Here is a 15598-nt window from a genome sequence, read left to right as displayed (position 1 = left end):
CTGTAAACTTGTTGTGTCCTTTGGCGCTGCAGTGGCCTACAACTCGATCGATTGGCATGATTTCGTGATTGTGGAAACGGTCGAGTACTCCTCCTTTGAGAACGACCCGGATCTGCCGCCTCCAATCAAGCCCGAGCAACTCGGCATGCGCGCTGTTGCTCAGCAGCGCATTCAAGAGTTTATGCATCAAGAGGAGACTGCAACAGATGGAGGTACGGGTCTGCTGCATTTTGTTGTTGTTGTTGTTGTTGTTGTTGTTGTTGTTGTTGTTGTTGTTGTTGTTGTTGTTGTTGTTGTTGTTGTTGTTGTTGTTGTTGTTGTTGTTGTTGTTGTTGTTGTTGTTGTTGTTGTTGTTGTTGTTGTTGTTGTTGTTGTTGTTATTGTTGTTGTTGCTGCTGTTGTTGCTGCTGTTGCTGTTGCTGTTGCTGTTTCTCCTTGCTCACGTTGAATGGATGCTCGTTTTGCTGTTGCCACTGGTGTCTGCGTGTTTGTCCCAACAGATGAAGGCGGAGACAGTGTTCCTAGTGGCCCTGCTCCGGCAGCGCCAGTGGTTGTCGCCCCGACACTCGTCCCGGGTGTGCAAGGCGCAGCGCGTGTTGTTCGCGGCTATGATCCGAAGGCGCAGCAGCGCGCCGGTGCCGCCGCTGGCTTTGATAAGGTGACATACCAGGTTTGTCCGCGATGCAAGGAACAGGTGCCGCTGGCCGATTTCGCCGAGCATCTTCGTGTTGAGCTGTTGGATCCTCGCTGGATGGAACAGCGCGACAAAATGCTCCACGAGAAGAAGGAGATTGAAGCCATGTTTGCGTCTGGTGAGCAGATTGGCAGCACGCTCAAGCAGTTTGCCCAGCGCCGAGGAGACATTTTCGCCTCGGATGCAGAGAAGGCTGCAGCGCTGGCAGCTGCCAACGCTGCTGCTTTCGAGCCCTCGGGTGCAGGCGTACCAGCGTTTGCCGAGAGTGCATTTGAAGTTGCGGCGTCTGAGAACCGCCAAGCACCACTGTTGCCAGGTCCACCCATGCACGGCGCGCCGCCTCCGCCGACTGCTTTGCTCCCTCCGCCTATGCTTCCATCGCAGTCGCAGCCCTTGCTTCCCCCGCCACAGATGCCACCACCGCCGGTTGCGCTGGGGGCCGAGGCACAGGCGCAGTACGCCGCAGCCTTGAGCGCCCGAGCAGCCATCCATTCCGATCGTCTCCAAATGTTGGGCGGCGGTCCGCCCGTTGCGCGCGCGCCATTGCTGGGAGCTGTTGCTCCTCCTCCTCCTCCGCAGCAACAGCATGAGCAATTCGTGCCCCGTCCCAATGCAGCGCCGTTGCTCCCGCTTTCTGGCGGCATGGTAAGAATGTTCATAATTGTTCCAGGCCGCTTTCTTTGCTTGTGGTGACATGCAAGTGTGTGAATGTTTCAATGGCCAGTGTTCTGGGTGCTTACTTGATGTTCTCTGTTCTTTTGTACCCGTTCGCTTTTCCTCCACCACTGCAACTTGTCAGTACGGTGTCAATTTGGCCCCGCAACTGCCAAACCTTGCACCCCCGCTTGACATGCGGCTACCCGACCGCGACGCCAACGAAGAGCCGGATAGCAAACGTGTGCGAATGGACGACTCGATCGGACCTGCAGAGCAACATTTTGCAGCCACCCATCCTGTACGATGCGCTTTCGCGCTTTTTTCTTTTGCCTTTTGCCCTGAGGAGGGTGTTTTTGCATTCACTTTGTTGTTGCTTGTACCTTCAGGGTCCTATTCTCCTCCAAGTGCAAGTTCCCAATCTTGTCGGGGACAAGAATGGCTGGCAATGTTCCGGCCAAGTGCTGCAGCTAACATTGGATTCCGTGCTGACCTCCTTCGTGACATTGAAGAGCATGATTCAAGAGCACACTTTGATGCCAGCAGCCAAGCAAAAGTTGCAGATTGCGGGCACGTCTACATTCTTGAAGGACACTACGCCTGCTTTCTATCAACTAGAATCTGGCACTGCCCTCGTTTTATCAGTGAAGGAACGTGGTGGGCGAAAGTAAACGATATGCCATGGTGTTGTTGTTGTTCAATGAAAATTTTGCAAAGCCCAACGCTTCTACGTTCGATTGCGTTCGGACAAACAAAAAATATACCGTTGACCAACAAGAACAGTGATTGAGATAATAAATTGTGTGAATGAGACGAAATAACACATGAGCAAAAAAAACTAACAACAAAGAGCGGAACAGAAGGCGAGCGAGAGAACAAGCGCTGAATCAGCGGATACTAGAGGACTGAAGCAGCTTGATGAGAGTCCCCAATACGAAGGATTGTTGGCGGCTCCTCGTCTTCCTCGGGCACAGAATACGAGGTGGAGGTGATGCTTGCACGAGACGCGGGAGAGCTGGATCGACGCGCGACAAGTGCCGACCCGTCCTCTTCGCCTGGCAGACGTCCTGCGATCGTCTGAGCTCTGTTGTCGAGCATGGACATGAAGGAAGCAAACTCGTCCCGCATGTCCTGAATGTCCGTGTCCTTCTTGGAGACGAGCTCGGTCAGCTGTGCTACACGCCGCTCGAGCGCGCTGATCTTTGCCAAGGCGATCTCAAGCGCCGAGTTGGCCGTGAAACCTTCGGGACTGGACGAACCAGAAGACTTTGTTGCATCCTCGGCCACAACTGAAGGTTTTGTCGGGTCCTCGAGCACAGCAAAGGATTTTGTTGCGTCCTCGACCGCAACAGAAGGCTGTGCGTAGGAAAAGCGAGCAGCGGTAGTTGGCGAAATCGCGGGAACGACAGCGCCGGGTTTGAGGACGAGCATCAAGTGCGATGCAGCCACATCGCCCGCGGTCGCGCCTGGATACAGCGCAATTGGTTGCTGTTGCGCGTCGGAAACCAGTCGCGAGAGGAAAAAGCTGGATGGCGGCAAGCTGTACAAACAAACGTATATAACAGAGCGTCACAAACGGTGAGCATCAAGAATCACATTCAACACCGACACAAAGCTCTGCAATCACTCCACCAATCGACTTACTCTTTCTTGCGACATGCCAGCGCTGTGATTTCTTGCATGGTGGTATGCGAAAAAATGTTGAGTGTAGTGGAAGGAGAAAGGCCCAATCCGTCCGGCAATGCGATGCGAACAAAGGTATCGCCGCAGGACCGAATACTCTGGCTTGCTTTTTGAGACACTGCAAAACAAATCAAGCAGAAGAAATATCGCAGTTAGGGGGGGAAAAACGGGACGGCGACCGAAATCGGGAAAAAAAAAAAAAAAAAAAAAAAAACAAGGTCTCGAAACAAACCTTCGCGCAATACGACAGCAATGGCTTCGGTGATGGCCTGGATCCATTTCAACTTTTCCTGCCCGTTTTCCGCCATGAAGGTGTACTCTCGCAAAATACTGCCTGACGAATTGAGCTGCCGAACCATAAATCCGTGCTTGACCAAATCTTCAGTGACGTGCACAAGTCGAAGCTCAGCGAGAGGAATTGGCTGTCCGAATCAAGGGGGGAGGACAAAAATGTGAAGTAAAACCAGTCAGTGAGACGGGCTCCCGAATCACAAAACAAAATGCGCGGCTCGATCAGTTCAAGAGCCTCTCTCCTTACCGCACGATACATCACGAATTGATCCTTTTGGGGCTTTGTGATGAGGAGCATGTCGGAAAACAAGAATGCGTGACGATCCGAGTACATGCCAAAGCTGCCAACCTTGCTCAGCCTTCCTTCCAGAACAAACTTGCGATCGTTGGCCAGGAGATTGATGCTCTGCTCATTTTGATCAAGCTCGCGTGAGAAAAACAGTTCGCAAGGCGGCAAGCAAGGGTGATTTTGTACATACAACTGCTGCAGCGCCATCCACCTCGGCCGCTTCCGGAGAGACAATGAGAGATTGCTGCAAGGCGGTCAACTTGTTGTAGTTTTCGCGTTGATTGATCTTCTCGTTGATCTGGGCCACAAATCGATTGAGCCGCTCGCAAGTATCTGTCAGCCGCGCAGCATGGTCGGCTGGCACCCGTTTGATCATGCCTTGCACGAGAAGTGGATACTTGGTTAGTCGCTGCACAGGCGCAACGAGCAAATCGCGGAGCTGCAGGCGTCGGCAAAGCGGCCGCGCTTGACACCACTGACAAACGGAATGCAACAAGACAACGTGAGCATCGAGCGCAGGAACAGGTCAAAAAGCAAAGAATCAGACAAACCTTGAGGAACGTGACAAAGTCAGAATTGTTGTCCAGCGTTTTCAGATATTTCAAGACGGTCGAATGCAAAAGACAGTACGTTTGAAAGTCTTTAAAGTCAGACTCAATCTACGAAGGCGGAATCAAGATAGCAAACGTTAGAATGGCAGAAGAGCAACTTCGTATGCAAGTCCAAAACAAACAAAAAAAAAACACCAATCGCTCACATTCTTGAAGAGAGAATTGACAAACACCGTCGAAAGCATGGAGTTGCTGCCAGCAAACACAGGTCCATGGTCCTCTTCTTCGTTGCTTTGGCTCGGGGATGCTACCGAACGGCCATCCAAGCGATCGACCAGTGAGCGCTTGATGGCGTAGGCAGTTCGTTCGCTGCATGCCAAGATGTCGGTAAAGTTGGAGAAAATGGAACTGCGGTTGACTTCGTGCAAGTAGCCTTTGCTTTGGAGCTCGTCAAAGGGTTGCAAAAAGCACTGGATGGGGTTGGCGGGGAAAGGTGAGCACAACATGAATTGCCAAGCCCGAACGCCATCGATCAAACAACGACAAGCAACCATACCTCTTTGACAATGAGCAAAAACTCCATAAAGTCGACCTCGGATGTAAAAAGCTCCCAAACATTCTCGTTGTGTCGGCGAGTACGGTCATCCAAGTTGCGCAACACGTCAGGAGAAACGAGCTTAGTCCAGTGGCGCTCCTTCTCCTTTGACAACTCGTGCCGAGTGTCTTTCCCGTAAAGTTGCATAATCTCCAGTTCGTGGATCATTGATTGCGAGGGCGTGGACTGCGACAAATGCGTGGGCCGAGCAGACGTGAGCCAAACCCAAGAAACCAAAAACCGAAAAAACGAATTCAAAAAAAAAAACAATCAACAACAAACAATCTTGTTCGACCAAGCTGGGTATCGTACACCAAATACAGACTCGGCCTGAGACGAGGAGGCCGTCGACACCTCAGTGCCAAAGAACTTGCCAAGCTTCCCTCCTTTGTGGGCCGAGATTGTGCCAGGCGAATGCTGACTCCCGCTGCCTGTGCCCACTTGGAGCTCGGCGCCGAAAAACTTGCCAAGCTTGCCCATTGAATGCGGCCGCGAGCGACGATGCTCTGCCACACGGAGGCCACTCTCATCATCGGAATCGTCGTCTTGGGATCCGTCGTTGGAGGGGGTGTTGGACGACCGCGTGATGGACAAATCGGCACGGCTGCCACCGTTGGGGGAATGGAGGGACGAATTGCTGTGGTAGATGCCAGGGGAGCTGATTGAATCTGAGCGTCGGTCCATGATATCGGACAGGTCGCTTGAGGAGCTGGCAATACTGATTTGGCTCAAGAACTTGTTTCCCTGGCGGGTTAGGCCGCCAGACTCTGATGGAGAGTGCGACGAGAACCCCAGTCCTGAACGACCATAGTCGACACTCTGCGAACGAGGTGTGCCAGTCGTCGGGACGGCCAAAGGAGACGAATGCGACGAGGAGAAGCTCGATCGCTCGCTGCCGACCGCATCTCCCTGTGATGGAGACCGAGGAATGCTGGATTTCGGAGAAACTGAGGCTGCATTCGCAATGATACTGGAAGAGGCGGAAAGATTGCCTGTACGGGGCGGGATGGCAGCGCTTGCCGTCTCCTTGGACGATCGTTGGGACGAGTTCCGCGACATGGAGCCACTCCTGTCCGAGCCACCTCCGCTCAGTCTGGTCGAGAGTCTGTGCCAATCAATGCCGAGCTTTGATTTTCTCTGATGATGGGAGAGAAAGCCAAAATGGTGAGCCGCAAAATCGTCAACCATCTCAAATATTTCTGTTTTTCAAATAAACACCCAGACTTCACAATGTGTGTGTATGCACGCAATTCCATTCGTTGTTGCTTTTTGCTTCTCATCTTTGTTGACTTGTTGTTGGCTTCAGGAACGCAATGAACTGCGCAACGCCGAATGCGTGGTTCGACAGACAGAACCCTCTTTTAAAACCAACCCCTACTTTGCCCGCCCCCCTCCGTGATAGAGTGCAATAGCATAATCGCAGTCGGTGCATGCTGTGCCACTTCAATGCATCCATAAAGAGTCAACCCCAGCCTTCGGATTGCGAATGGATGTTCAAATTTGCTCAGATTGCTTTTTTTTTTTGAATTTGGTTCGATGCGTTTCTTGTCTTTTTTTTTTGTTTTTTTTTTTTTTCTTTTCGGCTCTGTCGCTCGGTCGCTGAGTCGGCGCTCTGAGGCCGCTTCTCTTATCGTCCTCCTCATCCTCCTTGTCGTCCTTTCCCTCGTCGCTTGCAGCTCAGCACGGTTTGAATTTTGCCCCTATTTTGTTTTTGTTTTGTTCGCGTTCGAATGATTTTTGTTTGGTTTTGTTTGTTTTTTTTTCCCTTTTTCTTGATAATGTTCCGCTGATCTGCTTCTTCAGCCTCGTTCGCTTCAATCGCAAGTCGTTCGCTTGTGTTAACGCAAGAGTGTTTGCTTGGGAACGTGGAAAAGGGTTTCTCCGACTTGCCTTGCTCTTGTTGCTCGCGCTGCTGTCGAGCGATCCGTCCGGAGTGAGGAACACGGCGTCAACGTTCAGACTGCTGTTGCTCCCGCCAAGGCTGCTGTTGAGACTGGCGCCGCTGCTGGCACTGCCATTGCCGCTGCCACCGCCGACAACGAGGCCAGGCTTGACGCGAGCGGGATCCACGCCAAAGATGAGCGACAAATCCTTCTTGTTCGACGGGCTCGGTCGCTTGACAACACCGTCGTCGTCGTCGTCGTCGTCGTCGCTGCTGCTGTTGTTGCCGCTGTCCGCTGCAGACGAGTCCGTGTCGGCCTCGCCGTCAATCACAATGCCGCGGCTGCGACGCGCCTCGTGCTCGGTTTCGTCCTCCTCGGTCGATGTCAGCGAGATGCTAACGGGGGAATGACTCGCCCGGCCGCGCTCCCCAGCCGAAATCACCGCTTTGGCCGCTGCAGACCCAGCCGACGATGCATGTTCGGACGGCGGTACGTCGGAGCGGGCAGGTGGCGCTGGCTTCGACTTGCCCTTGCGCTCCACAACCTTCGCAGACATGCAAAAATCAGAAAACGAATCAAGGAAAAGGACAAAGGACAAAGGAAAAAAAAACAGTGAGGGCTGAAAATCTTGTGATTTGATTGATGAAACGTCGGAAGCAGGAAAGGTAATCTCGCAAGACATCTGGATTGGACCATATGACCCAGGCAAAAGGGCATGATGGAGAAAATTCCAGACGGCAGGGTCGCGATCTCAATCACGTCTCGGCACTAACAACTACTAAATTGCCCATGACACTCACAAGCGAAAAGTCGCGCTGGCGTAGTGGTAGCGCATCTCACTCACACTGAGAAGGTCGTGAGATCGAAACTCACGCGCGACATGTTTTTTTTGTTCTTTTTTGTTGGGGTTTTTTTTTACATGTTTTTTCAATGCAGCCTTCCCCTTCGCTTTTTTTTTTTTTTTGGTTGTTGTTGTTGTTGTTGCTGTAGTTGGTGTTGTTGTTGTTGCTGTAGTTGGTGTTGTTGTCGTTTTCGGAATGGCAGAACGCCAAAACCAACAACGAAAAACGAAACGAAAAAAAAAAACAAAAAAAACAAAAACTACAACTTTCAGGCTGCCTCTCGCTCTCCATCGAGGTCAACTGCAATCTCAGCAGTTGATAGACGTGTCACAAATATGATTTTGTGCTTTCTTTGATCGAATCGGCAACCGACCGACAAGGAAGTGATGGCAAATGTGTCGATGGTGTTTTTGAGCGCGCTGGCGCTGTGGGTGTTAGTGCTGGGAGTCTCTCGGTTGAACGATTGGGTTGTTGTGGTGTTCTTGTCTGTATTTTATATGCAAGGGCATGCCTAGTATGGGTGATAGTCGTGTAGCTGTTGGTGGGATTGACAAATTGGACGTCAGTTAGTCGAGCATTAAGAAACCCATACCTGCCGGAAGACATCGTTGCCCATAAATCACTCGTACTCTCTCAGTCACAGCACCACAACCAACGACACGACAACTACAACTGCACAAGAACCTGTGTGAGACTCCGATTCCCACAGGTTGGGGCTTAGAGCTATTGGCCAGGTAACGTCGATTGATTGATACAAAATGCGCAATGACAACTATCCAAAAGCATCCAAATACACCAAAATATGCTAAATCCTCATTAACTACCACCGGCTAACCTCGCCGGCTGGACGGACGCAAACTTGGGTTCTGACAAGAAGCATTGTTCGAAAGGGGGGGGGAGTGTTTGGTTGGTTGTACAGAAGGTTTCGCGGGATGAGCTGGAAAGTGCAGAAACTAGGCTCAGAATATGAGAACGGAGGATTTTGAGAAAAGAAAACAAGACTGACTTTCAAAACAACCATACAATACATAAACAACTCACGACAGGTACAAGCACCAAGATTCGCGTGAATCGATGAGGAATCTCGCTTTGATTCTGCTCGTTCGAACGTTCCGCTGTTCACTCTGCCTGCCCCATTCATCTTTCAGTTACGGCCATATCTGGTGGAATGCACCGCATCCCGTTCCGCTCTGCGAAGTTAAACCACCATGAGAGTAGTTAGTACTGCGGTGGGAGACCACGCGGGAATACTGCTTGTTGTAACTCTTCTTTTTTGTTGTTTGTTGTTCTGGTCTCAGTTTCTTTGCGTTTACTTTCGGTGCTAGGGTTTTTTTTTGCTTTTTTGGAAGGTTCGTGCTCGTGTAAGAATCTTGACCTTTGTATCTCGGAACCGGTTTGGATGTTTCGTGTTTCTGTTTTCGGAGGACGGCAATTCGGGGAGAAAATGATTGTTGCAGAATTCATTCATGACAATGCTGTTCAAAACCTGCCTCGGGACTTGTTCCAATCGATTGACGACTTTGAGATGACGATCCGAGATTGGAAGCGAGCGCACGCTCCGTTGTTATTTGACATTGAGCATTTGGCGTCAAGTGAGCCTATTTCGCTCGATGAAACCGAGCAACCCCGTTCGATCTCACAACAGAATATTACCGCCATCCCTCCGTTTCCATTCCACTCGCCAACTCACACAGAGGCCAACAGGATCGAGTTTGAACGAAAAAAAGGGCATCGGTTGACAAGTTGAATCAAAGCAAATCACATGCACAAACAGTAAAACGCCAAAACAAACATCTTCACGGAACAAACGTCTGGTCGAAAGAACCCGGCAGTTACGCGGTCGGGACGACACGACAAACTACGCACTTGTCCTGCCGTTGAATCATTTCTTGAGCACACGCAAACACATGCGTGACAGCAAAGGCATCAACTTGGCCGTCCTTGGAGCGTTGAAACATTAGTGATCGATATCTGGGTTCACGTCCGATCCGTTGAAGGAGCCAAGCTGCGACTGCATGCTAGCGTTCGTGACAATCGAGTTTGCAGCATGCTGCAGCGGCTCATTGATGCTGTTTTGATCATGAGACAGTGGTGAATTTGCTGCAGCTGCGACTTCCGAGCGCTGCGACTGCATGCTAGCGTTCACGACAATCGAGTTTAAAGTAGGAGAGAGCCACTCCTTGACGGCGCTGTGATGAGGATTCAGAGGTGCAGCTCCGACCTCAGCAACCTGTGAGTGCTGCTGCTGCTCCTGCTCCTGCTCCATGTGAGAGCTCACGAGATCCGAATTTCGATGAGGTTGCGACTGCTCCTTGATGCTTCTGAGATGATGCTCCATCCTGGGATTGTGGGGAATTGCAGCATGAGCATGCGCGTTGCCCTGATCGGCAGATTGGCTCATCTTTGACAGAATCTCGCCAAAGGATGGTCGGTCGTGTCGATCAGGCTTCAGGCAAGCAATAGCAAGATGCGCGAGTGCGGTGGCAGCGAGTTTGTCTGCAGCGCTCCATGTGATCGACGCATCCAACTCGGAATCGAGCCGACCTTGCTGTTTAAGCGCACGTTTCACTGAGCTAGCAAGTGCAATACCAGGCAGCTTTCCAGTCAGCAGCTCGAGCAAAATCATGCCGTACGAGTACACGTCCGTTCGAATGGAAACGACGTGGTGATCAAGATACTCAGGGCAAATGTAAGGGCGAGTTCCTCGAATGGTCTGCGTATGGAGGTAGCTCTGTGCAGCCAACTGAGCTGGCACGGAGCGCGTCAATCCAAAATCGGCGACTTTTGCAGTAAAGTGAGTGTCCAGCAAAACATTGTCCGTCTTGAGATCCAAGTGGAATAGCGGCTGATCTGGAATAGCATTCTGCACAAAGTGCATAGCGCGCAACCTCGATGGCAATCCTCTGGCGTTGTGGCCAACTCAGAGCAGGCGTGCCGTTCGTGCAATCCAGACGATCACGGACTGAACCATTTGCCATCAGCTCGTACACCAAGCAGCATTCGTTGCCTTCTTGAGCATAGCACATGATAGTCACAATGTTGCAATGGCGAAAACGAGAGAGGGATTCGAGCTCGGCCTCAAATTGAGCGATGCCTTGGTTTGAATTCGCCGCCAAACGCTTGACAGCAACGTGTGCACCACGCCAAATGCCGGCGTAAACACTGCCAAAGCCGCCGCCCCCGATGCGCCGTGATTCGGCAAAGTTGCCAGTAACTTGAGAAAGCTCTTGCATACCCACTCGAGGAATAGTCGTGGAAATTCCAGATTGCGGTGTACTTGTGTTCGCAAAATCTCGATGCTGGGTTTGTCCATCGATGATCGGCTGCAATGCTGGCGCCAGCAATGGTCGCTGTTCGGATGCAACCAGTGGTGCGACAGGCGATGCAGCTTCTGTCACCGAACTTTGGGTCTCGTTCGACGGTGCTTGTTGCCACTCGAGTTGCCGTAGCGCTTCGATATCCTCCGGTGTGGGTTGCGAAACAGCGTTCAAGCGACGCTGCAAAAGCGAGCTGAGAACAGGAAGCCATTCCTCCTTGCGGAAAGTGGCGAGCGTGTGCGAACAAGATAAGTTTTTCATCTTGTCAATCACCGCGTCTCGAACTTGAGGTCGGAGCAGCCACCTGCACGGTTTGTCATGAGGCACCTGCATGGGACAGCGCAGGTAGGTTTCCCACGAGATTCCAGGATACCAATCCGAACTGAGCTTGTCCAATATCTCAATCAGGGTTGGCAGCAGCTCCTCTGGATGTTGCCCACGCACGGTAAACTCGAGGCGCACATTGGAAGCGTTGCGATGAACACGGAGTAGTGCTCGAGGACCGCCGCAATTGACCAGAACAGCATCTTTCCACGCTGTCAAACTGAATTTCCGCTCGTGAAAGCGCACAAGCAGCCTCGAGAAAAATCCCTCCAGCAAAAACTTTGTCTCCATCACAATGGCAACTTCATGCGGCTCGCCCGCTGCAGGCTTCAGAGACCATCTACTCGGGTCAAACTCGTAAGCTGGCAGGTACGAAGGGATGACATAGCGAGTGCCAGAATCGGTTCCAGGTTGATCGGCATCGCTCATCTTGTACAAGAGCTCGTATCGCTGAAGGAGCAGCACAAACTGATCACAAATCGCAGAATCGATGCCCTTCCAAGCGTTTCGAAGCAGATCCTGGCGAGTCACAATGCCATCTTTGACCCATCGATCTTGAGGTCTCTGGGTTATTACTCCAGTCAGGACTGTTTTCGTGAACCATTGAGGGTTCAAGATGACAATGTCATTCATCGAAGCGAGGAGAGTTGCTGGTTGCAGCGCGAGAACATCGGGCGGGTCTTGGGTCGCTGAATCGGCAAGACGATGGAAAACGACCCAGCCTTGAAAACGCAAGAGCTGCATGAATTCATCGATTGCTCGCCCGCTGAGACCCAGTGACTGGCCAAGCTCGACAATTTCATGCCATCGACAGAGAGGCGGTTTGTTTTGGGCGACCAACTGATCAGCTCGCTTTCGTAGCGAGTCTCTGAACTGAATGTATCGGCCATCCACCGGTTGGGTGTAAAACGGCATGTCTTGTCCAGCTTGAAACAATGCAGTCTTGAGTTCCGGCATGCTCGGGGCCCCCGTAGAGTTCCGCGCGTTGATGTAGACGGCCGAACGCACGTTAAACGAAACCCTTGATTCTTGCAAGGTGCTGAGCAGATTGTCAAGATTTTGTTTTTGCTCTTGCTGCCGCTCCGAAGTGTATGACGGATCATCAATGTGGGTTCCAACAAGAATGATATCGGCGTTTGGAACGCAAGCGTGCAAGCTGCGGAGCCAAAAGGCAAGGCGCGAATGGAGTGACAAGTCTTCACGCACGTCAAACAGGACCAGGTAGACTGTTCGTTCACGAAGAAAGAACTGGTGCGAAACCAGATAGACTTCTTGACCAGCGAAATCCCAAATGATCAAAATCATGGATTTGTCTTTCTCACGCAGAACGACTGTTGAAATATCAATACCATCGGTGGATTTGGCAAGATTAAACACATTGGAGAACGCCTGTCGAACATAACCGTCGGCGATTCCCCTAACAAGTGAGGTCTTGCCGACTGAAGGATCGCCAAGCACGACCACGCGAACTTCCTGGCATCGAACAGAACCAGATCGCCCCTGTATGTCAATGCGTCTGAATTTGGAAGGAAACGTAAGAGCAGAATGAAGTCGTTGACGAACAAACTCGGACGAAGCAGAGAACTTACAACTGAAAGGTTGGATGGATACTGTGGCGCAGTACCGTTTCCTCCACATAACCGATCTGATTGAACTCCAGACTAACGATTGCTCAGTGAGTAATGATGTTGCTGGGCATTCATCATTGAAAACGCTTACTTGAGCTTTTGCAAGGTCGTATTCTCTCGAAGTGCTTCTGAAATGGAAAGAGCCCCAGCGTCTCCGATCTGATTAAACCACAGACTAACGATTGCACAGTGAGTTGCGCAGTTGGTGGGCATGCAACACTGAAAACGCTTACCTGAGAATTTGCAAAGTCTTATTCTGTCGGAGTGCTTCTGAGATGGAACGGGCGCCAGCGTCACCGATCTGATTCGATCCCAGACTAACGATTGCTCAGTGAGTTGCGTTGATGGGCATTCAACGTTGAAACGGCTTACTTGAGATTTTGCAAAGTCGAATTCGCTCGGAGTGCTTCTGAGATGGAAAGAGCGCCAGCGTCACCAACCAGGTTCCTGCTCAAACTGTCGAACATTGAGTGAAAGAACCAGTCGTTGAATTTGGCTGATCAATCGACTTACTCGAGCTGGATGAGCGCTGTGTTCACCTTGAGTGCTTCAGCAATTGCCTGTGCTCCAGCATCACCAATCTGATTGTTGTGCAGGCTGTCAAGCTATCGTTAGTGCCACGGTTCGGCAACCCTAATCTGTTCCTCGATCTCATTCATCGCTGCCAGTCAACTTACTCGAGCTGGGTGAGGGCAGTGTTCACCTTGAGGGCTTCAGCTATTGCCTGCGCACCATCCTCGCGAAGTGATCGATTTGGGATGCTAACGGGACACTTGTCAGTGCCACAGTTCGGCAACCCGAATCCGTCACTCGATCTCATTCATTACAGGCAGTCAACTTACTCGAGCTGGGTGAGCGTCGTGTTCACCTTGAGTGCTTCAGCAAGTGTCTGCGTTTCAACATCACACATCCAAGGCCAACTTAAACTGTCGCCTCATGTCAGTGTCATAATTCAGCACTTTCGGCTGTTTGATTTTGTCTTTGCTCTCTTACGGAAGCTCACTACTCGCATTCTTGACTCTCTCATACAACTCGCGCTGTTCTGGCGTCATCGCCTCGTCAGACAGCGACATGGCAAACCTGAACACAGAAATCACAGCGAATGAGTGGAAATCGCTCCTTGTTGTCTTTGCTCCATTTGCCCACCCCTTCCACTTCGTCCAGCTCCAATCACGACCCTATTTGCTTGCTTGGCATAAGTGCACAGCTCTTCGAGGTCGTTTTGACAACCTGTCAAACATTTCCCCAAGTCTTTCATCTTATCTTTTGGATTGCTGATTCTCTGAGCCGCTGCGAGCTCACCAGTCTCGGGCCTCTGCAGCACTGGGCCCCCTTGCAGACTACTTGCTTGTGACTCCAATATTCGCACCAGTCGCTGTGCCCGAGGACAAGCTCAGGCAGTGTGATCGCAGTCATCTGTTCTTTAGCTGTGTGAAGCCGCTCGCTCGCTTCGCATGTCACTCACACTCCGCGTGTCGTCTTCTGCTTCACAGCCGGACAGTCCCCCCGTACAGTCGTGTGTTTGGTGGAACGACAGCCCAATGGCAGCCTCCCATCAGCGAGTCCGAATGGAAGCAGAGCTGATCTTCAATGGGATGATCTTCACTTTTTGTGAGCAAAAACAAACCTTCGTCAATAACGCAGAAACAAAGAGTGCACAAGTTTATTGAACAGAATTGGGTTGTTGGGTTTATACTTTGCTTTCGTCGATCTCCGAAAACAGCCGAGATGGGGGGGGGGAGCTGCTGTTTCGGACCGACCAGCATCGACAGAATCAACCAGAGACCGCCCAGCCTCTGGCTCTCTTCATATTCTTGTTCAACATAATTAAGATAGATAGTGTGCTAAAATTCAGGGCGGTCGGAGCACTTTGAAAGTTTGTGACTTTGCGTCGATTTCAAGTCTTCCAGTTGGCGATGTGTGCAATGCATCTTGTTTTTTTCCGTTTTGGCGATGTGTGTTTGAAAGTTTTATTTTTTTCGTTTGAGTTCCATGAACATTGCTACATTGCTCCACTGCAACACGCGCATCCGGCTCCGCTCGCTTAAGCACGCACGAGCATCTTGCCAACATTCTTGCCGTGGAACAGGGCGTTCAAAGCAGACGGCAGCTGTTCAAACCCGTCGACGACGGTCTGTTCGTACTTGAGCTTGCCAGAGTTGAGCCAGTCGACTACACCAGACAGCAAAGGAAGTTGGTGTTCCGACATGGAGAGCGTTGGCAAAAACACAACAATCTCGAGCGCGACTTTTCCGGCTTACTCATCACAGGCAGCATCTCATCCATGCGATCAACGTAATCTCGCGCAAGAATGCCTTGGATGGTCGCGCGCGTGTAAATCAGACGGTGTAAGAAGCGCGGTCCCATCTCCACCGAATCTGCGCGCATTGAACAGATTTCAGCAAACCAGTCGTACGCACAACCCCCCTTCCGCAAAAAAAGAAGGACGCGCAAAAAGAGAAAGCAGAGCTCACCAAGCTTGCCATTGTACTGAGTAATCTGGCCACAGATGATAACGCGAGCGCGAAGATTGATCAGGTTGAAGACGGCACCGGTGGTGTGGATGCTAGTGCTGGGAGTCTCTCGGTTGAACGATTGGGTTGTTGTAGCGTTCTTGTCTGTAATTTGTGTGCAAGGGCTTGTCTAGTATGGGTGATAGTCGTGTGGCTGTTGGTGCGATGGGCACATTGAAGGTCAGTCAGTTGATCAATAAGAAACCCATACCTGCCAGAAGACATCGTTGCCCATAAATCACTCGCACTCTCTCTCAGTCACAGCACCATAACCAACGACACGACAACCACAATTTCACAAAGGAGCACCAGAACCTCCACCTCAGTCGGTCAG

At 51.2% G+C, this 15598-nt stretch overlaps 3 protein-coding genes and 2 non-coding genes across 6 annotated transcripts; 2 read left to right on the top strand and 3 right to left on the bottom strand.

Moving 5' to 3' along the window:
- Window positions 1-2076: 2076 nt before the first annotated feature.
- Window positions 2077-7238, bottom strand: CAOG_03491 (hypothetical protein). Its single transcript, XM_004348346.2, has 10 exons — window positions 6648-7238; window positions 5070-5894; window positions 4719-4943; window positions 4369-4632; window positions 4163-4270; window positions 3802-4086; window positions 3570-3728; window positions 3264-3453; window positions 2993-3149; window positions 2077-2888 (listed from the first exon to the last, which is right to left on the bottom strand). Exons 1-10 carry the CDS (start codon window positions 7194-7196, stop codon window positions 2246-2248), a joined length of 3405 nt encoding a protein of 1134 aa, XP_004348396.2. The 5' UTR covers window positions 7197-7238; the 3' UTR covers window positions 2077-2245.
- A 211-nt stretch (window positions 7239-7449) lies between these two features.
- On the top strand, window positions 7450-7521 carry CAOG_09521. Its single transcript has one exon. It is a non-coding gene; the product is annotated as a tRNA-Val (tRNA).
- Window positions 7522-8632: 1111 nt separating this feature from the next.
- CAOG_09516 lies at window positions 8633-8748 on the top strand. Its single transcript, XR_889827.1, has one exon. It is a non-coding gene; the product is annotated as a 5S ribosomal RNA (ribosomal RNA).
- A 691-nt stretch (window positions 8749-9439) lies between these two features.
- Window positions 9440-14225, bottom strand: CAOG_03490 (the record flags this gene model as incomplete). 2 transcript variants are annotated; one of them, XM_004348345.2, is made up of 11 exons in its annotated part: window positions 14121-14225; window positions 13745-13831; window positions 13594-13677; window positions 13429-13512; window positions 13265-13348; window positions 13124-13207; window positions 12985-13068; window positions 12843-12926; window positions 12748-12784; window positions 10371-12596; window positions 9440-10345 (listed from the first exon to the last, which is right to left on the bottom strand). In XM_004348345.2, exons 1-11 carry the CDS (start codon window positions 14165-14167, stop codon window positions 9440-9442), a joined length of 3807 nt encoding a protein of 1268 aa, XP_004348395.2. In that variant the 5' UTR covers window positions 14168-14225. The 2 variants fall into 2 exon arrangements, with proteins under 2 accessions (XP_004348395.2, XP_011270314.1); XM_011272012.1 differs by lacking the exons at window positions 12748-12784; window positions 12843-12926; window positions 12985-13068; ... (4 more) ...; window positions 13745-13831; window positions 14121-14225 and adding an exon at window positions 12713-12742 and having other exon boundaries at window positions 10371-12639.
- A 570-nt stretch (window positions 14226-14795) lies between these two features.
- On the bottom strand, window positions 14796-15489 carry CAOG_03489 (hypothetical protein; the record flags this gene model as incomplete). The annotated part of the gene is made up of 4 exons (XM_004348344.1): window positions 14796-14923; window positions 15013-15129; window positions 15226-15323; window positions 15476-15489. The coding sequence occupies 4 exons, from the start codon at window positions 15487-15489 to the stop codon at window positions 14796-14798; spliced, it is 357 nt and encodes a 118-aa protein (XP_004348394.1).
- Between the last annotated feature and the right edge of the window lie 109 nt (window positions 15490-15598).

Source organism: Capsaspora owczarzaki (genome assembly GCF_000151315.2).
Source record: "Capsaspora owczarzaki ATCC 30864 unplaced genomic scaffold supercont2.5, whole genome shotgun sequence".
Taxonomy (NCBI): domain Eukaryota; class Filasterea; order Ministeriida; family Capsasporidae; genus Capsaspora; species Capsaspora owczarzaki.
The sequence above is the reverse complement of the archived record's forward strand: the minus strand, read 5'-3'. Positions and strand labels throughout refer to the sequence as shown.